Source organism: Notothenia rossii (genome assembly GCF_949606895.1).
Source record: "Notothenia rossii genome assembly, chromosome: 10".
NCBI lineage: Eukaryota > Metazoa > Chordata > Actinopteri > Perciformes > Nototheniidae > Notothenia > Notothenia rossii.
In genome coordinates, this window is record NC_136908.1 from 13,506,069 (window position 1) to 13,532,740 (window position 26,672).

The window sequence follows — 26,672 nt, forward strand, 5'->3', positions numbered from 1 at the left end:
TTGCTAGATGTTTAATGTTTTGTCTAATAAAATCATGAATGAGACAGACCGCACTGTGTGTGGGTGTGTCTGCAGCCTACACGGCCCCTGGGTGACATCTAGCGGCTCAGCGCTGTTGCAGCATTCAGTTTGCCGCAGTTTACTATAAAGTACTCTTATATTGCAGCACTGTGGTGGGAAGTAACTAAGTAAAATAAAGAACATTTTGAGTTGTTACATTTTCTGCTACAATATACATCTACTCCAGAGGCTAATATTTTACTTCTTAATTAACTACATGTATTTGAACTTGCTTTAGTTAGCCTATTTTCTATATCAAAACATAATCAACATATTTGTTATATTGATGTATACAAAAGTATTGTGATCCTAAGATACATTTACAAACTAACAAGACACATTTTAATTAATATATTTAAACAAATGTACGTAAATGAATTAAAATAGGCCCCACATTTACCAGCTGTAAAACCAAGGTGAATGTAACCCAGCAACCACTGGGTTATAGGAGAAAATAATCTCACACTAGAGACAAAGCACATTTACTTAGTCACTTTAATTTTTTCAGTTGTTTATTTTTTTTAATGTATTTCTTTATTTTCTTAAACATAAAACTGTTATACAGCTGTCAGAGAGAGGGCATTAGTATCACAGCCAGTGAAGTCAGCTTTGTATCCATCTGAGTCTTTTTTCAATCTTTCTGTCTGCTCTCCTTCTTAATTCCTATCCATTGTCCTGCCAATCTCCCCAGTTTTTGAGCACTTGGCCCCACACAGCACTTGCCAGTCTCAACATTGCGAGCTGCTTCTGTTGTGTTTTATTTTCATTGCTTCGTGTATGTGGCATGACATTTCCCATTGACACGTTAATCTGCATGGCAAAACAGATCATGTTGAGGTTCTGAACGAGTGCTTGTTTAGAGTCTCTTAACCTGCTACCTGTTGGTTCTGGAGCTGCATATCACATCCCTCTTGTCAAGTGCTTTGTAGGATTCGACCAGTTAATTGCTGATCAATTTAATGCATTAGATTTGCCAAGTGCTATTTATGAACCATTTCTCATGTGGTTCTTTATTAAGCAACACATTATTATATCCTACCTATCATCAGTAAATTGCCAATTACACAACACTTAGACTAAAATAACTTTCAAATACACAAATTCCTGTGATTGTCAAAAAGTTGAAGCGCCTTTGCTCACATTCTCTAAACTATAATCTCAGTTTTAGGCAAATTTCCATTTTATTTTAAAGCAAAATTGCACCGAGGTGAGCCCTGATTTATGTCCTAGTGTACACAGCAATACATTTGATTAATGGACGTCACAGTCCAGTCAACAACTGTGGGTTAACCCCAATTATATAAGTGTACTAAACGCACTCTGAATAGTAGGGAGATTGGACATCCACCAATGTAAACATGTTTGTCTGTGGTGCTAACCTAATCCAGGTTGTAAACAAATGCTTAAGTGGTCAAGTAGGAGCTAGCGCATAGGGCTAATGACAGGATCGGATCAGGGCCTACGAGCCAACAGAACCAGGCAGAACACAGGAGAGGCCACACATCGCAGACGCATACACAGTCAACATAACGCTTTTAGACGCTGAGGGTCTGAATCATAGGTCCTTTTTTTGTTAAACATCAACAGTTACTTCTTTTCCATTTAAAAAAGAATGACGAACATAATCTTCCTCTCTGGATAAACAGGCATGGACAATTACAATAAGCATTTTAAAAAAGGAACTAATTTCCCCCCCCAATCTTTAGTGAATTGCCATAAGTGTGTAACTTTTTTTTCCATTGCAAAACATTCTCTGTACAAACAGAATCTAAATCTCAACAAAAAGTTTCTCAGATGCACAAATTTCACATGTCCCATCCCATTATGTACTTCCTGCTTTCTCTCAACTCTTCCACACTACAGAGTTTAGTTGAATGTGCTGATCTTCTTATATCCAGAAAACCTGCCTTTCCCCCACCCCAGTGCTGCTCCCCCTCCATGCTGCGTGTTTTTGTTCAAAGCATAATGAATCACAGGATGGTCACATAGAGGCGTCATGTGATTGTTGAGATGATACTCCGCAGAGAGCCAACTGTATTCCAAGATGACATTTTCGTCTTTTTTTCATTTTCAGTTTGAACATGATGCATGTAGTTCCACTTTTCAGACCCCGTCCAACACCATCTCCAGATGCAGTCCTTTTTTCAGGGGTCTGAGGAGTAGGATGGAGTGGAGAACTTGTTTTTGTCTTTACAGTGAGAGAGAGAAAGAGAGATAAAGAGAGAGAAAGAGGGAGTCCATCCATCCATGTTCTCTCCACAAACCCCCATGCCCAAACCCCGGGCTGCTGCAATCCTTATCGGTGAGCACGAGGAGAGAGGAGGGGCGGGTTCAACTGATCAGGGGCGATCAGTCTATGTATTGATCAGTGATCAGGAGTAGTGAGTGGGTCCAGCCCCTCCTCTCCCCTACACCTACCCCAGTCATCTCCCTTCCCCCATCCCATTCCCGCTCGTATCAGAGCAGCAGGACCTGCAGACAGAGGTGGCCCCCTCTGGCCCTCCACTGTCAGAGGATGATGCAGCAGCGACACAGACGCTGGCCACCTCCATGTACAGAGGGAGGGGGTGTCACTGGGGCAAAGTAGGCGTGGACCTTGATCTCTGGAAGGTGCGCCTGTGTAGGTAGGACAGAGGAGTGTTAACACAAGGGAATAAAAACAAACAAGATACAAAGCACATCATCTGGATTTGCTTGTGTCCAGTCAACTGTTCTCCCTCAAAGAAATATTTTGGATGTAAATGTCAAGAGTAATAGAGAAGATCAGTACCACTCTGTACCAACCTCTCATCCTTTTCCAAGATGTTAAACTATGTATCTTTCACTCAAATAAAAACTACTAATAACTCATATTTAATCCCTTTAAGTGTTTTAACATTTACAGTTAGTTATCCATTTATGTATAAACGACTCACTCTCTGATTTGACTGCAATTACATCGAAATTGGTTTGGGCGGGGACCTGGCACTATATCTGTAAATTACTTACCACTGATCTAAGGTGTATGATTTTTAGATAAAATAAGGAACTCCCTGATCCAATTCCCAACGACAACTCATCATGTGTGATCAAAAAGCCTTTCATTTGAAATATTTGCCCATGATCTCCACTGACCCGGATGCGTTTGATGCCAGCCCTGGTGACCTGCTGACAGTCGTAGAGCTCGATGCGCTCCAGACGATGGCAGCTCTTCAGGTGCTCCAGAGTCACATCAGTGATGAGGGGGCAGTTGTCCAGCTCCACCACAGTGAGGCGCTCTTGGCCACAGGTACTGCTGCTCAGAGCTCTAATACCATCATCTGTGATCAGCTCGCAGTGGGACAGGGACTGTATGGGACACAGAAAACATGGTTGTAGACACACATAGATCGATTAAAGCTCCAGAAGCTGGTACTGCAGGTGTGAGTGTTTACCAGAGCTTGGAGGCGAGGGCAGTGAATAGAAAGCTGAACCAGGGTGTTATCTGTCACCTGAGGAGAGGAGAGGGTTGATCAACAAACTGTTGACACATGTCTGGACAGTTAAGAGTCTTAAATCACAGTTTTATGGAAACATTAGTGTCTTCTTTTGTATCCCACTTAAATGTTTCTACCTTGTCAAACCCGGAAGGAAAAAAAGGGTTTTAATATATAGTGTTATTATTAAAACATACATTAAATTGATAAAAAGCAAAAATGAATCCAGGTTCAACATAGATAATGACAGTAAATAAGGAAACCATAAATCGTCTTACCAGAATACATTCTTCTAAGTCCATTTTTTCAAGCTCATGACAGTTCTGTGAAGATAAATAGTAATCATTCAATGATACTTTAATCAGATATCAATGTGATAAGGAAGATTAAAACAGAGGGTCACCAGACCCGGCGCCAGAACAAATCTAAAGGGAGGGCATATGATTTTCATGGGAGGGCACACAAAACCGTCATGTGCTGCGGGCCTGCGGCACAATATATATCAAACAGCAAGGCCAACAGCATTGCGTAAAGACGCACACGTATCGCAAATACATACACAAATAAAGGGCAATATAGAAACCACTTTTGAAACATTGTGTGCGTGGCAGCACAAACACTGGTAAATCACGAGCAAGGCACACTGGGTAAGGATGGCAGCTTCCTCATCGTTGCACTCGGAGAGAAATAGTAGAGACGGAGACGATGAACTGTTTAGCCCGCCTTGGGCATGGTTTATTTTCCTATGCACTGCAGGCGCATCCTTTCACTAACTTAGAACATTATTTTGGCCAACTCTGCATCTTTGTGCAGCGTATACTCAAACAGTGATAGGAAGAGCCCACTGCCTGACTCGGACATGCTGTGGAGTGAATCGTGGTCACCTCTGAGAGGGAGTTGGTTGACAGCTAAAAAAAGCTATAATATCAACGACAGCTGACACGTAATAACGGTTCCGTGCCAGCTGATCTGCACCAAAGTACTTATTTCCTTATTTGTTTCCTGGCGTATCTGTCTCTCTCTCCACAAACTCTCACATGAAATGTGTTCTTTTGATGCGGCACGCCTTAGCAGTCCTTTATCAGCCTGTAATGCGTGTTTCCAGTCGCAAAAACCTTTTACAGTAAAAGCCGCATCAGATGAAGACGTATTTACTTTAAACTGTCTACAGGGGAAACAAAAGGCTGCGTCTGCTTTAAACGAATATTCAAGCCATGGTCTGTTGTAGTACCATGCAGTGGCAAAAGTGAGCTTCTTTCCTGAAAACAATCTCCCTGGATAACGATCCAGTTTCACCTGGTTGGGTTTATTAACCCCAAGATCACCTGTGGCTGTTGGTCTTTGAGCGGTTGCTGGCCCAATAGTACCTGTTGATGTGCTGCAAGGTAGCGTCTGTAGTGGAGGCACCGGCACGGAGGAGGAGGAGGAGGAGGAGGAGGAGGAGGAGGAGGAGGAGGAGGAGGAGGAGGAGGAGGGTACAGGGTGTGTGGCAACGCAGGTGGTGATGGTAGGGGCACAAGGAGCTGTGCCTTGGAGGACAGCGTTGGTGGCGGCCGCCTTGATGAGTCAAGGCTTGGGCTCGCTAACTCAGCCCCGGGGTTTGCCGAGGTCAAGCTTGTGACATTAAGGCGTGCTGCTGCAACGGCAGGTGCAGGGTCGCCAGCAGCACCATCGGCTGCAGTTCTTTCATCGCTATTTCGTTTTAATAAATCCTGAGACCTTTTAAGCCAATTTCTGATGTCCACTTTGTAATTCCAACAGAAATGGGAGTCTACAGAATGCACAATAAACAATAAACAAATCCAGACTAGGCGGCAGATTGTGACGCTGTGATTGGTCTAAATGTGGACGAATCACAAATCACAACAGACACATGAATTTATTTGACGTAGCCTGCGATTTTTTTTAGTTACTATCTGACATCACATACATCGTAGCATAAAAGTTCACAGTGTATTTATAATTAAAAAAATTAAAAAATATATATTTTTATAAATAATAAAAATCGTGTTTATTGGGGGAGGGCAGGAATGTCAAATGGGAGGGCCTGGCCCTGGCCTGGCCCTCCCACGGCGCCGGGCATGAGGGTCACAGAAAAGAAAACAAAAGAGACTCACCCTGGCCAGCACGGTGAACCCAGCGTCCGTAACGTGTGAGCATCGTGCAGCTTCAAGGATCCTGAGGACACACAGTCGCACACAAAAACATGAAAAGGCTACTTGAAGTTTATGGTTCAGTATGTTGTGGTAATCTTAAAAAATCTTAACCAGCAGAGGGGGATTAGTTTGAACCAGGCCCGAGATCCTTATCAGATTGTAACCTTGTCTGTTCAATAAAATAAATAAAAAAGCTTTTGACAATGTGTGGGACCTTTTTTCCTCGGTTTCCCCAAAGTGGTTGCTCTGATGAATCTGTTTCATCTTAACAAACATATGGAAGTCCTGATGCAAAGGAGGATTTGGTTAATTATGGCATATTCAAAAAGCTAAAATTAGAAATATTTATGTTGATCTTGTTTGTTTTGGAGAATAAAACTGAGAAGGATATTTTGTGGATATTGATATTGAGCTGTTGGTGTCCTTGTGAAGATTGGCGGGACAGCTTTTGTGTGTTTTTCTCACTTGAGTCGGGGACAGTTGAGTCCCATTGCAGTGAGGGAGGCGTCAGTGATGTTACTGCAGCCAGACACACAAAGGATCTGTAACTTGTGGCATCCTCGGCAGAGACTGACCAGGCCTTCATCCGTTATCTGCTAGAGGCAACAGAAGAAGAAAACAAATTACAAAAACAAGGAGGCATACAAAAACATTCCTCATGCGTTATTATCTCCCTGCCCCCATCCCACAACCAAAGCTTTCTCTGACCGTGCAGGACTGCATGTTGATGGTGGTGAGTTCTGGGCAGTATTTCTGAAGGTGTTTCAATGCTCCGTCTTCCAGCTGGGTTAAAAAAATTAAAGCATATTATTGGTATTCAAACACCTGGATCAATATTTGTTATATGTTTCTGGGTTTTTGTGTGTTGTTAAGGAAACATTTCCTATATTAGGCCCTTGTTTTAAAATGTGATAAGCCTATTGACATGCCACGCTGTTATTTGTGAGCCCCAAAAGACAATTCAAGGAGGTTTCACAATATATATTTTTCAGGCAAGAACGATTTATGTTATTGCATATATAGTTTGCCTTGAATATTTTGAATTCTCAGATTCAAGGGAAGTGCACAGACATCTCCCCTATTTGAGGAATGTGAATACACCTCTCCAGTGATTTTTACTAGATCTTCACGTAATCTGGTAAATTAAAGTTATTTGTTTTTTGTAGCTTTACAATGTTTTTTACAAATGATCCTATGGAGAAGCATAATGTGAGCTCTCTTCACCATCAGAGGACCCTGTTTACAGTACATTTGGATTAATCACTGTGCTCTGGTAGCAGGTAACACAACAGCATGTCAATACAAGGGATAATGTCTTAATCATCCAAACAAATACAAATAAACATTGGTATTTTATGGTTAACAATTGGTCAATTTTCATTTGATGTGATTGATTTGATAGAGTCGTGTATGGAGAAGACTGAGGAAGAAAGGTAGAACAGTGTTAGATTACATATTAAAAAGAGGTAGGACTTTATAAGTATTCACTTCTTTCTACTCCTTTATGAGCATTACTTACTTATTTTCTTTTTTGAGTTTGCTGTAGATGCTTGTTAAGTATTCTTGTGTTTTTTTTACCGGTACTTACTTTTTTTTCAATGTTGGAAATAAAATTAAAATATAAAATAAATACCCACTGAAAGAATAAATAACCGTACCTGTGTGCAGCCTCTGAGGAACAGTGCTCGTAAACCATTGCAGCCTCTAGCCAGAGCCTCAATGCCGTCACGTGTGATCTGGTCACACCAAGACAGGTTCAACATCTCCAGCATTCTGCAGCCATCGCTGAGCATATGAAGAAAGAGACCAAAGAAACCGGACGTGTGAACCAAAGGAAAATGACCATATTGTTACATTTATTGTGGGAAGGTGTATGCAGAGAACATAGTGGTTTTGAGATATGGCTTTGGTTAACCAGGGTGATACAAAGTGTGCGGGTGCTACCTGAGGGCCTTGAGGGAGTGGTTGCTGATGGAAACACAGGAAGTGAGATCTAGCTGTTTGAGTTTGTAGCAGAACTTGCTCAGGCTGAGACAGGTGCTGTCGGTGATCTTGGTGCAGCCGTTGAGGTTCAACACTTCGATGTTTCTGCAGTTTTGCGCAAATGTCCTGAGAGACAGTGGTAGAGAGGGAGAAAGGGAATTACACAAGAGTTGCTTCATTGATTAAATAAGAACTGTGATGCTGGGAGCTGCCCAGGAGCCAATGAACAGTCGTCTTCAGGCCCTTGGGAGGTTGCTGTTCAGCTACTGTATGTTTTTTTTCTCCGAAGAACAAAAAACTTGTACTTATGGTACTGTAATGGATTTCTTCAAGTGAAACCAAGTGAAACAAGAGGTTCTAGGGTATCATGTAAAAATATTAGACCCCCTTTGTTATTCTTTTGTTTAGTTCTTGTGTGTGTACACAGTGAAGTGAGATTAAACGGAAGCAGAAAATAGAGTTTCCCCTGGGACCGAAGAAGCCCAAGCTGCTTAAATGTTAAATAATCACGCTTAACACATTGACATAGTTACATTAAACAACAATAGCAATTAATCTAACTAATGAGACAATGATATTCTGGTACATGTCAAAGCGGAAGCACACTTGTTTCATCACATTGAATGCCAGAGTGACAATGACAATCTCACTTCATGGAGGCATCTCCCACGCTCAGGCAGCCCCTGAGGCTCAGCTGCCTCAGGAAGCCTCCGCAACGCTTCGAAATGTTCTCCACCACCCGACCCTGAGAGAGAGAGATGGAGAGGGTAATGAGAGGAAGAGAGTGATATGACTTGGTCCACAGGACAGAGGATCAGTTGTTACGTCACAGTCGGCACCAAAGCCTACCGACCCCGAGTTAAGCCTTGGGCTGGATAAAGCTACTCAACAAGCACACACGTGTAGCACGTATACAAACACACACATACAAAAACACAGTTCATTGACCCACTTCACGCTTCCTTTTATTCTCTCATAAAAAACACCCCACACCTCAATGTCCGTCTGGAAGTTGAACAGGTCAATCTTCTGCCAGTTACTGCCGTCGAGGGCCAGGACATTCCACGCCTGAGAGGGTGACACACAGATTGTGGACAGAGTCCGACATGTGGGTCAGACAGAGGTGGGGGGGGAGGTAAATGGTGATCATAATATGCAGGAGAGATGAATAAACATAGTGAGTCAACCCCGATAGTGTAATCTGTCTAAATATTAACTAGGACCACTTTCTGGGGCTGCAAAATGTATTGTTTTTATTGTCATCGCAATGTCAACCTGCTTTTTTGTTGTTGTATTTTAGCATTACACTGAAAGCTAAATAAATCAAAAGAAAGATTATTTTAACTTCTGTTTAATTGTTGCAAGTATTATTATTCAGTATTATCAAATATGGAATATTTTCTTCATACAGTGCAGCCTTAACACGTTCCGTTCTTGTTGTTGGTGGAGAAAGTGTACGAGCTGCTGTTTTCACTCCTATACCCATCTGTCTAATCTAAAGGTGTTTTCTCTGATGTATATTATCGTTACCTGGAAATTATTTGATTTTGGAATGTTGGTCAGACAACAACAGAGTTTTGGAAACATGTCCTTTGGCTCCAAGAAATTACAATGTTTTTTTCCCCCAGGTGTCTGATATATTGTATTCACAGTAATTTTGCTTTGTCACAGGCGGAGAGAAGTAACATTTTCCCAATAGAAATAAATGAATATGAGAAGCAGCCACCATAGCTCTGCATTCACAGCCCAAGTGCCAAGCCCTGAAACCTCAATCATAAAAAACGTTGAGCTGCAGTGCACTACGAACAGGGGCCCATTTACAACTAACCAGCAGATGGCAGTATGTTATAGACATTTCTAAAGAATTTGGTAACGGTAATCCGGTTTCAATTTCCATCATTCCATCAATTAGAATCACAAAATGCAATACTTTAGGGAGTATATAAGGAGGTTTTGAATGTGGGATGAAGTGCTTACCTTTGATACTTGGGCACACCTACACAGTGTAACCACATCTAGATAGGAGAATATTCTAAAAAGAAAGACAAAAAAAGTGCATGAGTTTTTCACAATCACCCTCAGATAAAGAGGTCAGTGTGTAACTAAACTTTATATCTGATCATCTTTTATTCTGTGTGATTTTATATGTGTATGTAGGAAACAGAACAATCCCCTGTGGTGTTGGTTGGTAGAAGGAGAGCCCCACAGACGGGCAGTGTTTGAGCTTTGGGGCGGTCGTCCACAAAGGGCTTCATGCAGCCGGCTACTGGGTCAGCTCAATCCATTAATCTGCCAATGAGTAATCTCTGGCACTCAGACAAGCAAGGCCACGGACAGACAAACTTATTTACATATACAGAAGGACCCATGAAACCAAACATGTATGCATGGTCTGAGTTCCCGGTGATTAAAAGGTTACTGCTCAAAACGCGCGTTATCTATGGAAAATGTGAAGTATTCAGAGAATTGTCATGGTGCCAAAGCTTTGAGTGCAGCTGGGGTCTGAATGTCCTTTTAACCCTAGGAAACAGGAGCTGGCCATTGTCTCCTTCATATAGAGGCAGACAAAGGCTGTGTGTTTTGACGTGTGTCGGGTCAGGGCATGTTGGGACATGTTTCTATCATCTGTACTGGAGTCTTGCATCAGGGAGTACATGCACACAATTGACAATGCAATGCATCGACAAACAGAAAGTAACGCACACTCACACATTGAACACAAAGTCCTTGAAGTGATTGTGGGGAACCAGAGAAGCTGACCAAATCAAGCAGGCGCTTATCGATCACCCTTCTAACAACTGGTTAATGGCTGTGACGCTGACCATTGATTGACTGTCTGTTTAAATCAAACAGCATCTGACTTTCCATTATGAGCGAGAGAGCGGCCTTTTACTGACCACCGAAGTATTCAGTTAATCATATTCAGAGGGAAGCGATCCGTTAGTCTGAGTCCTGTTTGGAGTTCTGTTAACGCTATTTGACATTTGCTCTTGATCACTATAAGGGCCAAATAGGTTGGCTAGTGCAATCAGAATTGTTTGTGAAGGTGATATAAAATGTGTGTATCGACCCAGGGATTTAGACCAGGTCCAACATTTATTGGGTTCTTCCATGGCCCATTTTACCGCCCATTAGATAAAGTTTCCTTAAAAAACAAAAGGACCTCCTTAGTGGAAGTAATACAGGGATCATTGTTGAGAAAAGCCCTGATGTTTAAGATAAAGATAGATTGTTGTAATCAAATGCATTATAGATGTATCAATGACTTTTTTCAAAACCAAGGATTTACAACAATAAGGCCAAATCAGAGATAAAACATCAAGATTGTGTACCTTGCCCCAATGTTGCCTCTCACCAGAGGCAGAACAGAAAACAAGCTTTAGATTACTTTTTTTTTCTTCTGAAATGGTACGTAATGGGATTTTAATGGAGCCTACTTCCATTTGTGGACATAATGTAGGCCTACACCTGGCTCTTCAAGCACAACGAGATAAGAGAGTCAGGTCTTCGCTGCGAGTCTCATGCTGGTTGTCATAGTAACTCCAGTCAGACATAAATTTGGGAGGTGGTGGCGGTGGTGGGGGTTGCTGAGTCAGTGCTTCTGGTTAAGAGTACCCAGAACCACTCTGAAGTCTCCGAGCATCATCTGTCAGACAAGGATCTTCTATAATAGCACGGCACTGTTTACAGTTTAAATCCATGCTGCACTGGCCTAGATAACAGCGGTGTACAATGCACCGCCTTAAAGGCAGATCAAATGTGAAAACAAGTCAGGTACCCGGGCTGGCTCACATTAAACATAAACAGTAATGCTAATAACAACGTTAATTAAACAAATTAACAGGCTAATTAGCAAGTATTTTCCTACAGCAATGTACCTGCCAATGCATACCAAACAGGTGATCTGTTCCAGTGGTTTCAAACCTGTTTTTGGCAGGCGACATCTCAAAGGAAGCTGTGTCTGTTGGCAACTCTATACAGGTCACTTTATGTGAATGAATTACTAGCAAGCCGCAACTATCAGGTTTGAAAAGTGAAGTGCCTTAAACATGCATCCTTTTAAAGGCCCAGCAGGGTGCAACTCCTCGGGTTGCAAAGAAAAAGCAGATTTGATTGAAGTCTATGAGAAAATGATCCAACCACATGATTTATAAACATTTCGTGTTTGAATCAAAAACACTCTAGCTTCTCTAATGTTATGTTCTCGATGTTACGCTTATCTTTGTCACATCTACATATTTATTTATTTGTCTTGCAACCTCTTAGAAGTGGTATCAACAAATCTCCTATTTATGACTTTGTTTGCAAATGTCTAAACAGAGATGCATCCTTGTATTATATAAATGCACCAGGGACAACATAACGTCAAACCCTTTTTACCATGGTGACGGGGCATAAGAAAATGATAAAGAAAAAAAACAAATGGCTTCAGTCAACCCACTTTCCATGGTTTGAAAACAAGATTAACTGCCATAACAATGAGTCTTCCTCACATCTGATGTCCTGCAAGTGCCTCAAAACAGCACATGTGACACTAAGTAATGTGTTGTAGCTAGAGAGTGCAGTGAGACTGTTATTTTCTGTCCACCAGTGAAAGTAGTGAGGGTTGTAATGGGTAGTCTAGAGCACAGCTGGAGCAGCAGAAGAGCAGCACTGCGGAATTCCCCACCAGCTAAGACAAGCTATTTTTAACACACACACACACACACACACACACACACACACACACACACACACACACACACACACACGCAACTGTTGTACAGCTTATGAGTAACCCTGACCTCAGACCAGGGTATTTTGTGTTTTATCATGTGTGTGTGTGTGTGTGTGTGTGTGTGTGTGTGTGTGTGTGTGTGTGTGTGTGTGTGTGTGTGTGTGTGATGTTGATTATTAATAATCTTACCTAAGAAGAAGCTCTTTGGGGAGCTTCTTGTTAATGGGGGCTTCATCGCTGTTTGAGAACACCTGCAAAGACACACAAGATAAACAATGAGTGTGTGTGTGTGTGTGTGTGTGTGTGTGTGTGTGTGTGTGTGTGTGTGTGTGTGTGTGTGTGTGTGTGTGTTTAAGGTGGTCAAAATCAGGGACACAGAAAGAAGACACAAGCTGTAAGAGGGACAAAAGAGATCAAAATAAAAAGCATATTACCATAAAACAAAAATAAGGGAACTTTATCTTTATAAATATATATACAATCATTTTTCTGTAATGGAAAAGAGGAGTAATTAATCAAAACCATCAACACTTTCAATGTGTAGGAGTATGACAACATTTAAAATCAGTAATAAAAAAAGACAAAGCTTCATATGGCTTTCCACGTCCCTCCTTATTAGCTTATAATTCAGTTAGCCTGGTCAGCTTGTTGGCATGCTTATCTCAATTAGTCTACTCACTGAATGTCTGGCCACACACACACACACACACACACACACACACACACACACACACACACACACACACACACACACACACACACACACACACACACACACACACACACACACACACACACACACACACACACACACACACACACACACACACACACACACACACACACACACACACACACACACACACACACACACACACACACACACACACACACACACACACACACACACACACACACACACACACACACACACACACACACACACACACACACACACCATTCTCGATCAGGTGGGTTGTATTCAGCCATGAATTTAAATTACGTCAAACACCCACATTCGCTGTGCCTCTGCAGACACGCATCCTGCCAGTGATACACTTGTATCCTCAAAGACTCAGAAAACGTATCTAATGAGGGGGAACTCCCTGCTGTTTCACAGCCAAACACAAACGCTGAAATGTAAAAACACAAAAGGGGGGCGAGGGGAAAGGCACAGGAGGCGTAAAGGTTGAGTCTGAAAACGTCTCAGATCCAGCTACCTCCATGACAGATGTAGGTTTCTCGAAGGAGAATGTAATAAAGAAGAGAGAAGATGGGAGAAAAGGGAAGGAAGGGGGAGCAGGAGGACGTAGGAGACGCAGGCAAACAAAGAAATGTTGCGACAATAAGGAAAAAAAATATGTACAAAAGTCATTATTGAATTGAAGTGAAATGAGTGTGAGGAAGGAAGGAAGTAAAGGCCATTTGAGAGGAAATGGGGCTTTAAGACAAAAAGAGGGAGTTGTCCAGTCAAGGTCCAGCAAAAAAATAACTAAACTGGTTTATATTTTTATCTATGCTCAGGTAACACAGCAGACAAAGACCTTTGAAAGAGATCCATTAACTACATCAAAAGATAGCTCTAGGTAAAAGTCAAAACCTTTCCATTGGTTCCCACATACCCCTGTATTCAAAACCACATTGGGGCCAACAACCTAATGCAGGCTCACCACAATCTCTGAATAAATGCTTTACAATAAAGCTTTTATCTTCATGATGTGACTTTCAGTTTCAGTTATATTTAGAACCGTATCAATTGATTTACCTGAGAGTAAATTGACCTTAATTGAACAATACTCTGCGTAAGAGACAAAGCCTGCAGTGTATTGACTCAGTGTCTCTCTAAAGCCGCAGGGTTTAGGACTAAATTTAGACTTAATTCCAAACCACCTCTGTAACACATCACTCACCTTTGACCTTTCCTTAAACAGACAGACAAACTGAAACCTGGTGGGCTTCATATAAGGTACATAAAATGGTTTGATCTTGCAAAAAGGAAACAATGATTGTTACTTTGTAATGCCTTCTAGTCATTTACTAATCAGATTTACATTCAGACATTCCAGATTACTGCTCAGACGGTCATTGAAGTCATTTCTCAGGGAGCAATACAAAATATTTGCTGGTTCAAACCCGGCTACTATTTCCTGTTTAACCTTATTAAGGGCTGCCAGTGACAATTGTTTCAATACAAATGAATCTGAGGATGTGCTTAATTAATAGAGCTCATCAAATATCCTGTTTGATGAAGTCCCAAACCTAAGATATTTAGTTCCCTTTGAAATTAGAAAACAAAAAAACAGCAAATTCTCACAAATTTGGAAAGCCTTGGCAGCCAAATAGTTATAATAAAGTTCATGGAACATGGCTAGTTTAATTCAAAACCAAGGACTTTTTTAACATCATACTTCCCTTTCTCTCCCCCATTACCTATCTGCCTTTTCACTGTTAACTGTCGAATAAAAATAAACTTGAATGAAAAACAGATGATAACCAGTGGTCTAATAAACTAATCATTGCAGCGCTAATAACGTACACTGATATGGTTTTTGACTGCTGTCATAGATAACTTTCATTATTATTTATAGACTTAACCAGTAATACATTTCAAAGATCTATAAGTAGATAATACAAATAATCTTTACTGACAGCCCTATTTCATATACATCTTATTTCTATGCCAACGGGCAGTGAGTCAAATAGTTGTGTAACCTAATCCCCGATGGAGAAGTAGTGTAGTGGAACGGCATGAACAAAGTGTTTGGTGTGTGATCTCAGCCACAGTTATGACATTATGACACCAGGGTTCATCTCCCGTAGGTGTGCTTCATTAAAAGTTATTACCTCAGGACGCTGGTGCCCTCGTTCCCTGTGCCAGGGGAGCAGCATTCACAAGCAGGGAGTTCCTCTCTAAAGTCATACTCCTATTCCTAGACGGTGTACAACCAGGCGGAAATTTGGTTTCTGAACTTGCATGTCTCAGGTTTAAAGTTGCCACATGAAAGCAACTATAAATAAATTAGATATGGGCCATGTTTTCAATCTGTGGCCTTCATAACAACACCAACAATGGGCTTGTTCTTGGTGTTTTTTTTAACATCATCTCAGGTGTGCATGGTTAACCCACCAACCTTTACTCATTTAACACACAAAACAACACCCCACACTGATTTTTAACTGCGTCTAAGAAGCTTACATCTCTGTGGAGAAATCCACTGGCAACACACATCAGGGCCACTACCGCCTTCTGTTCTCATTCAGTCACACGTAGACACGTACGCTCATGCTACTGACAAGCTTACAGCGAGCTGAACACCTGACGGAGAAAAGTTGAGTCCCATCAAGTCAAACCCGAAAACATCTCAACAATGTGTTTACAAAATGTCAAATAACCAATGCCCACAGCTCAGGCGACCCATAACCAGTTGGGCGGGAGATGATTTGAGGCTTGTACACCAATTACGAGGGGAATGGTTATTATTTTACTACAGGTACTTTTCATAAATCAATGCAAATGAGCTCAAATGCCATTCAAAGCCATCTGTAAAACAGCATGCAGTAGTAGAAAGTAACCTAGTAGCTTATTCAAACACTGTGGTACATGTACTTTACATGAGTGATTCAGGTTCTTGATACAATACATTTCAGAGACAAATATTGTACTTTTCACTGCACCACTATCATTTGACAGCTGTCGTTACTGGTCACTTTGAAAGGCAACATTTTAAACACAAAGCAGATGACTATCTTTTTAAATATAAAACAACAAACCACATATAAAATACTATTATATTTCACCTCAACATGGAACAACAGAAGATGGTACATACACAATAATGCGGATCATTCTGCCTGCATTTTGACAATGATTTTGTAACGTAAAAATTATGTAATATTTGGAATGCAAGAATTGTCCTTACTTGTAGTACATTGATTTCAGCTTCCTAAATAAACAATCTAAATAATGTCTTACCCTTGCGGTTGAGTAGTGAGTTTTAACACAAAATACAATGTACAAAAGAGTGTGCACCACTGTCTGGTAGAATCATCTTGGGAAATGGAAAGGTTGTGTAAGGACATATGGCCAGTCATAGGTCTCATGTAATACACTATAACATCACTGATTATTGAAAAACAAAAAGCACCATCTGTAGTGTGCCAGTGACTCTCAGAAAGCCCCTCAAAACCTCCTGGGACACCTGTCATTCAAAGGTACCAGGGGGTGTCACATCAGCGTTACCTGCCAAGCCCAAGTGATAACTAATTTAGTGGGAATGCTGATACGCACAAAATTGTTTATTATTCCGGCAGGTTATTTTTGCCATCTTCTTCTCCCACATTCCACATCGTAGAAACTCCGTTCAAACATCAAAACGTTCAGCTCGGTCGGGAATCGATTGCTATTACTTTTCTCATTCATAACTTTCATAATTCCAGCGATATATCCCATAATTCATCAAATTGTTGACATTGAAGTCAATGGAGAAACTCTTCAGACTTGAAAAATCTTCATGCGACTTCAATTGCTTACTGTTCCTTCATACTTTCACTCAGAAACCTCATTCCAACTTTAAAATGTTACACATCTTTCTGACATTATTCATATTAAACAACTTTGAAATCAGATTCATACTTTTAGAAACATTAAACATTGTTCAGACCTTGGTAAAGAGGCCTTCTTCAGATTTTAACATTAATGTGTATTGCGCAGCTCGTTAACGTTAAAGTGTGTGATCTCAAAGCTAGAGTGGAGGACAGCTTGAAATCCGCCTTCATATTTTTTTAAAAACCTGCCATAATTCCCAAACCCTGCCATAATTCCCAAACCCTACACTCCTGAGACATAATTGTTCATGAGAAACGTAGGAAAACATCTCGTAGCTTAAAAAATAAAAAATAATTATACGGTGGCCCTGAAGTGCAAGACACCACAGCATTTCACAAAACACCACAGCATTTCACATTGGACGGAAAGGGTATTCCTTAGGTAGAACACTTCTTGTTTGTGATTGGACAGAGCCAGCCAGAGAAGCACTGCTGTGATTGGTTGTTTTTGCTGCCAGTCAAGAAATGACGCTTGGCCCAACACATCAGCTGTTAGCTGTTAGCACACACTCAGAGCTCACAGCTCCTCATATCTGTTCAGAAACTGGACAAAAGTTAAACATATACAAAACACAGACTTTCTATGTCATGGCGAATACAGTCGCTGCTTTATTTATGTCGGTATGACGTTGTTGTGAGTGTGGACGGAGCAGCTACAGGTTAGTTTAGCCTGATGGATCCGATCACGATAGGATTTACATGGATATACGCCCCGCCCCCTCTCCAGCGTCTTGTTTGAATGACAGCAGTAAACACAGAATTAATGCTTTATTAATTCATGGTTTTTAAGGGGCTTATCTCCATGTAAATACTATGGTAGACTACCCAATATTCGCATCGCTCTAATCGCTCGAGTTTCACCGCGGCTGTCAGCTGTGTTTGCTCCTGTCATTCAAACAAGACGCGTTGGAGAGGGGGCGGGGCGTATCTCCATGTAAATTCTATGGGAGATACCAACTTCAACCAAATGAACATATTTGACCGTGATGTAATTGTAATACACGTTTCAAAGTGATGCCGAAGTAACTACATACTGATAACGGTTAGTAAAAAACATGAACGCTTTGACAGGTCTGCTGACAAGACGGCAGGCGAAAAGCTTTTAAAATACGTGTTTTCTGAATGGAATCGGATCCATTAGGCTAAACCAGGGGTCGGCAACCCCTGGCACGCGTGCCAGCATTGGCACGCGGCACCGTAACCAGTGGCACACTAGGAATAAGTGGAATAAGTGTGCAAAAATATTTAAATTGTATTTTCGGATCCTGAACGAGACCGCCGCCAGAGCGCGTCTCCCGTTACCTGCAGAAGGAAGCCATGCACGCAACGCAGCCCCGCTCTCTTTACTCCAGGTGACTTTCTGCCGCTTTCCTCCGTGGTGCAGTGCTGATCGTTTCAACACGGAGGAAAGCACTTCACTAATTGCAGTACTCATAAGGAGCTGTACAAATGCCGCAGTTTTTGCGTGGCTGTGCATTTAGTTGAAAGCCCAGTGGCGATCTGCTCATCTCTCATCGAAATAATATGCTACAAAGGGGGCGGACTGGCCATCTGTGTGTTGAACTTTCCTGTCGGCTCCCAGACCGTAGTCGAGGTGGGCAGAAGCAACAAGCTTCAGGTTCAATAACCCACTTTAGCTTAAATGACTGGAGAGAGGCGAGCTCTTCTTGGGAGGCCGTTGCATTTATTTAGCTGTTCTTCTATTTCACAAAATACATCACAGACCTCTGTTTTTCTGCTTTCCCGTTTCACTTCCAGAAACACGCTCGCTCACTGTCGCTCTACCATCCACAAACACATGCACAAGCCACACCCCTCTCTCTCTAAAAGGGACAGCGATCTCATCTCACTCTGCATGACCCGACGCGACCCTAATATCATAACATGTGTGCTCTGGAGAATCACAGAAGGGACGATCGTCCTTATTATTATGCCGTTTAAACCAATTACTTAATTTTTTTTGTTAAATTCGGCATCGTGTATGTTGCGACACTGCTTCCCCGCAGCAAGGCTCCCCCGCCCTCCTGCTGATAGTTGACGATTGTTAAGCTCCTCAACCCCCCCCCCCCGTTGATAATTCTCGATAGTTGGCACGCTGATAACATTTTTTTTTTAAAATGGCACTTCATATCAAAAAGGTTGCCGACCCCTGGGCTAAACTAACCTGTAGCTGCTCCGTACACACTCACAAAAACGTCATACAGACATAAATAAAGCAGCGACTGTATTCGCCATGACATAGACAGTCTGTGGTTTGTATGTTTAACTTTTGTCCAGTTTCTGAACAGATATGAGGAGCTGTGGGCTCTGAGTTTGTGCTAACGACTAATGTGTTCATATTGCGCTGTCGGGCGTTGACCAATCACGAAGCGTCATTTCTTGACTGGCAGCAAAAACAACCAATCACAGCAGTGCTTCTCTGCTCTGTCAAATCACAAACAAGAAGTGTTCTCCCTAAAGGAATACCCATTCCGTCCAATGTGAAATGCTGTGGTGTTTCCTGAAATGCTGTTGTGCTTTCTGAAATGCTGCGGCGTTTTGTGAAATGCTGCGGCGTTTTCTGAAATGCTGTGGCGTTTTGTGAAATGCTGTGGTGTCTTGCACTTCAGGGCCACCGTAGAATTAGGCAAAAATTATTATACAAAATGCTTCTTGAGGGCATGAAGTGACAATAACTTTCAACATGTCTCCATTAAACCCCATTGTAAATTCAGGCTGCTCTTTCCTCACAGCAGCAGCTGCACACCTTTAGTTAATCTGCTAAAAAGGCCACATTATGAACCCGAAAGTACATAAAAAGCACACTTCAGATGCTCAGAGTTCTTCACATGCTTCACGCTTTGAAATTTCACCGATATCTGTTACGGTTCTTCAACAAAATGTTCACATGTAAGAGGTTTATCTCTCATTCAGAACAATGAAAGTGCTCTCCTCTCACCGATTACTGCACATCACCATGGAAACCTTTGATCTCTGGACACTCATTAGCTCAAATATAAACACCTGTGTCATGGAACACGATGATGTCATAACTCCAACTGACATGCTCAGAGCAGCAGACTTCAGATAATGGTTAATGGTCCTGCACTCAACAGCTCTACGTCGATTATGGAAACGCATCCCTCGCCATAAATCATGATGTCGCTGTAACTCCAATGGACACGGTCCGATCGTCCCCCAAACTTCGCTTGTATACCACCGGCCCATGCCTCAACAGCTTTACGCCAAATCTAAGAGCTCACCATAGGCTGTTGCCATGGAAACGCATCCCTCGCCATAAAACACGCTGTAGCTCCAATGGACACGGTCCAGTCGTCCCACAATCTACACCTGTATATCACCTCTTCCATGGAAACGCATCCCTCACCATAAAACACGATGTTGTCGTAACGCCTATGAAAAGGGTCAAAACAGCACCACACTTCAGATAATGGTTAACGGTCCAGCCCTCAACAGCTCTACGTGAATTATGGGGTTTCATCATATGCCGTTTCCATGGAAACGCATCCCTCGCCATACGATGTTGCTATAACTCCTATGAAAATGTTGAAAAAGTGCTCAAACTTCACATGTGTGCTAACAGTCCAGCCGTGAAGACATTTACGGGACAGTTTTGAGATTTCTTAAAATTATGTTGCCATGGCAACACAATGGTTCTCCTAACTTCAGTGAAAATGCTCCAAACGGCCCAAAACTTCACAGGTTTGGTAACGATGCAGCCATCAACGCATCTAAGCGTATTATGGGATGTCATCAAATGCTGTTGGCATGGCGACAGACCATTCACCATCAAGTTAGTTCAAAAGTTTTCAATTCAAATATTCTGCTGCTTTTCCAAGCCTTTTTACTTTATTTTCTTCTCTCATCCCACATTCAAGCCCCCAGTGTTCATGTATAATTTCAATCTAAATTCTTCACTTTCTTCTTACACATTACATTTCAGCATAGCAGTTTAGCGTCAGCTTTTCAGCATAAAGCATTCCCACTAGCAATTTCTTCAGGAATTGCATTCTCTAGTTGAAAGCTGTTACACTGCTTTTTATGTACAACATGCCTCTCCTATCTGCAGCCCCCCTGGTGAAAGCATGTAACCTCAGGTGACTCAGTGCCAGCAGCAGCCAGCCTCGGCCCTGATATATCGACTATCCTCGGCCACAGCCCTCCTGTCCCGCAGTCCTCAGCTCCATGTTGTCGCTGTCTGCTGGTGCGGCAGGACAACAACAGGATTTCGGATTACCCTTGACCAGCAAAACGGCTCCTGACTGCATGTAAAATTAGGAGCACAGTCGACCACACACATACACACACTTTGCTTATACAAGACTCCCACGTCTAGTAGAAACAAACAGTTAGTGGTCCACTCCCTCTGTCATACCTCGAACCGGCCCTTGGTGATACCGTTCATGTCTGCGGCGGCACGTCCCTGCTACAACCCGCAGACAACCAGTCGTTTGACGAATATTGTTTTTGTCGCCGTTTTATTTTTGGTCGGTCGGGGAGTGTAGGGAGCCGAGCTGGAGCTGGGTCCTCACACCCTCCCTCCCCCCAGCCGTCTCCTGTCTCCGGGTCAGTGCGGAGGTAGTGAGGGTGGTGTCGGTTCGGCGGCCCGGTCTGCGGTAACGTTAACGGTCGTTGTCTCGGAGACCAACGGCTCCCAAGCCCGTCTCATCACAGGGCTAACCAAAATAACAATAATAACATGGACGGTCTGTCAAGTGACTTCACTTCCGCCTCTCCCTTCATCGAGTCAGCTGGCCCCAAATCCCTTAACTTTGCTAAAAACACACGGGAAACGCTGCGTTAATGTCCGCCTTTCTCTTTCTAAGCTTGTTCCCCGCAGCAGACGCTCGTGCAGCGGCTGACATGAACGTATTCCTCTTTTTTCTGTTTACTTGAGGGGATAAGGGGGCGGGCTTACGTGACGTCATTGCTGCGGGAAAAGCACGCGTGGTCGATTTGTTTTGATTGTGGGGTCTTGCGGAGATTTAGGGAAAATTACGATATTTTTTGGACTCGTTCACCGTGATGGCCACGGGAAATACAACACAGAGAGGAGTGACCTGCCATGAACCCGTGGGTTCGATTAAAGGAAGGAAACACTCTCGTCTGTGAGGACGCCAGATCCAGGAGCCAAGTGTGTGTCTCCATTAGAGATGTTTAACACTGTCACACGGAGGCTTTCACCTGCAGACACACACATACCCAAACAACAGAGATCGACTTCTCTGTCCCACCTGCATTATGTAAACTGAGCATACTTAACAGTTCTTAACAGCAGCACGATATGTCACTAATAATGGTATGCAAATGACAGTCCTTCATTTGATCTGCATGTTAAAACCACATTAATTGCATAACAAATTTGCATTCCTGCATTTACAAATATAGAACAATGGTGAGTAAGCAAACGTTAACTCAGTTTTTAAGTAGGCTACGATTGCAATTTCCTTAAGGATTCCCTTTTAATGCTATACTTCAGTACAATTTAGATAAAAACATATAGGCCTAGTAGCCTACTGTTTAGTGCTCTACATTTATTTGAGAGCTACATTGCAGGTTCTTTTTCAAGTAAAATATTAAATTAGACAGCAATGATGCATAATAAATATTGTGTACACATACATTTATACCACTTACATTTTCCAATTAGCACAACAAGTACTTACTTTTGATACTAGTACGTTTTTGTACAACACGTGAACATGCTAACATTACTTTATAGTTATTGCAGACCTGTGTTACAGACAAAAATATACAAAATATCTTCATTTCGTTGTCAGCATTGACAGCTAGAGGGCGATCTAATGCAACTATGTTCATCCTGCACTGTTGCAATAAGGGGATGATCATTTAATTTGTATTGTTGTAATACATTCCTCAGAAGAATAGGGTATGACCGTATGACATGCAGTACTTAACATAGCCTTTTCTGGGATTTTTTACAACATATAAAAGGGAAATATTGTGCTTTGAACTTCACTAAATGTAGTTTAGTTTCATTTCAGATAACACTTTTCATAGCATTCCTGTCCAGTGGTAGAATGTAAGTACAATTACCTCTGCCTTCAGTTTCAGAGGTGGTGCATCCTGGTTCAATGTCATCCTGACTTAAAGGGACAATTTAATATAGCAGAGCCATTGTTAATGTGATTAGTAACAGCTGTGGTTTTCCTGCTAAGCTAAAATGCCTGCTGTGAAAAAGGCCTATAAGGAAAAATGTATTTGTCCCACTTTAAGAAGTTCTTATAGGAAAGTGAGGCGGATGTCTGTCAAGCTCAATTTATGTTCACCCACATATTACTGAGGAGAGGTGTAATTAGGCAAAGTATGTTAAAACACCTGTGTGTGTGTGTGTGTGTGTGTGTGTGTGTGTGTGTGTGTGTGTGTGTGTGTGTGTGTGTGTGTGTGTGTGTGTGTGTGTGTGTGTGTGTGTGTGTGTGTGTGTGTGTGTGTGTGTGTGTGTGTGTGTGTGTACTTGTGAAGGGCCTTAACGGGGAGACACTACAGGTGAACAAGGTAAACAACTTAAGTAATAAATATTACCACATGTCTTCCCTAGTAGATGACTTACATAAGAGACCATTTTTATGTCATGTTCAGATATGCAAATGTAACATAATTGAATGCTAACTATTGGTTAATTTAGGAGAAATATACAGAAGCAAATGGATAAAGTTGGTATAATAAAGACCTTAATGTATCATAAGAACTTAGTTATTGAAGCAAAATATTGACCAGTGCATGAAAACCCTTTTTTGTCTGTTTCAGTTTTCTGCAAAAACAGTAAAGTAGTTATATTTATTATAAACTGTATTATTCTGTAAAATAAATACAGCTCAGAGGCGGATCAGACAAAGTTGTGTGTGTGCGTTTTGGCAGCAACACAAACATTTTCTGATGCTTGTGCTAAATCCTTATCATCTGCACGCCACACAATTTCAATCTCACTGCATTGCATGGTAATTAACAATCTCTCATCGAAAGTCAAATTCATTAACTCAGCTCTTTGAATAGCTCCTGCTCTTCTCGCCCTGATTCTGCTGTGGCTGGCAGCTCCGTGTTGAATGTGTCCCGAGGATCGCAGGAACTCCGCTGATGTCAGCCAGGGACATCTCTGTTTAATACTGTTTCTAAGACGTATTCTAATGATGTAGGGGTTTATTGTTAACAGGTGTATTTTACTATCTTTAAAGACTTATTTGTATTAGCGTATTAGGACTTTTTGTCATCATCTGTATTTAATGGCTAATCCATTTATGTAATGTTAACCTTTTTTTGTTTATTTTATTTCTGTTTGATTACAGTGTGTTGCATTTACTGTATCCATCCATGATTATTTGTTTTATTCTGGGTCGGTGCGTGTTATTTAAGGTGCTATAGCTATTAAAATACTTTCATATAGACAATGAAAGTGGTGAATAACATTATGAGTATCTTAGACAATAAGCAGAGTTATGCAGCTCTATTTATTGACCTTTCCAAAGCGTTTGATACCGTTGATCATCGCATTTTGTAGCAGAGGCTACACAGTATTGGCATATCCAGCCATGCAGTGGGGTGGTTTGTGAACTGCCTCTCTGAAAGGTCCCAATGTGTTCACTTTGATGGGCTGTCTTCTGAGTGGTTGAACATTGCTAATGGTGTTCCTCAAGGTTCTGTTTTAGGTCCACTTTTATTCTCTATATATATCAACAGTTTAGGTGAAAATGTGGATGAAGCTACTTTACATTTTTATGCGGATGATACCGTGATGTACTGTGCAGGTCCCTCCATTCAGGAGGCTGTTCTTAAATTACAGGCTGTTTTTAACATTATTCAGACTCAGCTCTCTGAGCTTAAGCTTCTTTTAAATGTTGATAAAACCAAGGTAATGCTCTTTTCTAAAGCTAAAAAGACACCAGAGCCTGTTTTAGATATTCTTACTATGCAAGGACAAGTACTAGAAGTGGTTACCTGTTATAAATACCTAGGTATCTGGCTTGATGATTGTCTTACTTTTAAACTTCAGGTCATTAATCTGCTTAAAAAGCTGAGGGTTAGACTAGGCTTCTTTTTTTAGAAACAAGTCCTGTTTCTCATTTGAAGCCAGGAAAAGGCTAGTCACTGTGACCTTTTGTCCTGTGCTGGACTATGGTGATTTGATCTATATGAATGCACCTGCCCATTGCCTGGAAAAGTTAGATGCCGCCTATCACAGTGCTCTGAGATTTGTTACTAACTGTAAAGCACTTACTCATCACTGTACCCTGTATGCCAAGGCAGGCTGGCTTCACTAACTGTACGGAGGCTCAGTCGTTGGTACATTTTCATTTACAAAGCCATGTTGGGTAAACTACCTTTTTATATCTGCTCTCTGATCTCTCGACAAATTGAAAGTACTTATTGCCTGAGATCTCATGATGTTTTTTTATTAAATGTGCCAAGTGCTAGGACTGTCTTAGGGAAGAAAGCTTTTAGTTGTGCAGCTCCACTAAATTGGAACAGTCTGCAAACATGTTTAAAACTGAGCACTTTGGTTCCCCTGCGTCATTTTAAAACTCGGCTGGGTGACATGCTGTTTGATACTCATGGTACCTGTCACTGTAAAATAGAGTTTGTAAACTGTACATTATGTTGTATGTCATCCTTATTGTTGTTCTGTTGTTTTTATGTTACATGTGTAACTAATGTCCTGCAGGTCACCCTTGAAAAAGAGATCTTTTGATCTCAAGGGGCTTTCACCTGGTTAAATAAAGGCTACAAACAAACATACTTGTATACTGTAGCTTAAACACACATTTATCTGCAGGTCCAGAAGCACAAACACACATTGTTACAGCACAGTGAAAACCCAATGTAAACTCTAATAGTTGTAAAAGGCATGAAAATACAGTTGCAGTGGTCACTGTTAAGAACTCAGGCACTCAGGAGGTAGGACCCAATTGCACGACCCGGGAGACAGAGGTAAAGTATTGGTAGGATTCTTTATTTTCCAAAATACAGCAAAAAATGGTCACTAACTAATTTCAGGATGAGATGACAAAAAATGAGAAGAAAAAGAAAATCGCTCACGTGGTGAGGAACAAAACTTTTCACGAGTACAAAAAAGAGCATAGACCTGACCAAGGCAAAAGACAAGGAGCATAGACCTGACCATGACAAGAAACAAGTGCATCGACCTGACCAAGGCAATAGACAAAAACGAACTGACACTGAACACTGGTAGACAGGGGAATTTAAACACAGGGTAACAAGACACAGGTGGGAACAATCAGGGGAGGGGCTGACACTGATGAGCACAGGAGACACAGAAGGGGTGACAATAAAAAAAAATCAGGAAATTAGACACACCAGGGAAACTAACGACAGACAGGAAAACACAGAGAAAAAAAACAGACAATACACAGGGAGGAAAACATGACAAGGAGAACAACAAAACACCCACTACCAGACACACAAAACTAAAAACGTGACACAAAACAAGAATCGTGACAGTCACACATTTCAGTCCAAACATGTCTGTCCAATTTTTAGCTGTTTTACTGCATGGGTTTAACCAAAAATATTCTAACATCTCTCCCAATCTGGACACTTAAAATCTGCTAAAAAATGTTCCCTTTCTGAAATAAAACTCAAGTTAAATGAATGGAGGTAATTTTACTTAAAACACACACACACACACACACACACACACACACACACACACACACACACACA

The 26,672-nt window shown here is 41.5% G+C and overlaps 1 protein-coding gene and 1 long non-coding RNA gene across 2 annotated transcripts; one reads left to right on the forward strand and one right to left on the reverse strand.

The window, feature by feature from the left end:
* Positions 1-537: 537 nt before the first annotated feature.
* On the reverse strand, positions 538-21,826 carry fbxl2 (F-box and leucine-rich repeat protein 2). Its single transcript, XM_079654215.1, has 14 exons — positions 21,352-21,826; positions 12,561-12,622; positions 9,632-9,686; positions 8,648-8,722; positions 8,305-8,399; positions 7,616-7,780; positions 7,330-7,456; positions 6,380-6,454; positions 6,137-6,264; positions 5,633-5,693; positions 3,794-3,838; positions 3,474-3,530; positions 3,175-3,387; positions 538-2,676 (listed from the first exon to the last, which is right to left on the reverse strand). The coding sequence occupies exons 1-14, from the start codon at positions 21,379-21,381 to the stop codon at positions 2,569-2,571; spliced, it is 1,296 nt and encodes a 431-aa protein (XP_079510341.1). The 5' UTR covers positions 21,382-21,826; the 3' UTR covers positions 538-2,568.
* Positions 21,827-22,012: 186 nt separating this feature from the next.
* On the forward strand, positions 22,013-25,706 carry LOC307021786. The gene is made up of 3 exons (XR_013803245.1): positions 22,013-22,275; positions 23,460-23,492; positions 23,991-25,706. It is a non-coding gene; the product is annotated as an uncharacterized lncRNA (long non-coding RNA).
* Positions 25,707-26,672: the final 966 nt, after the last annotated feature.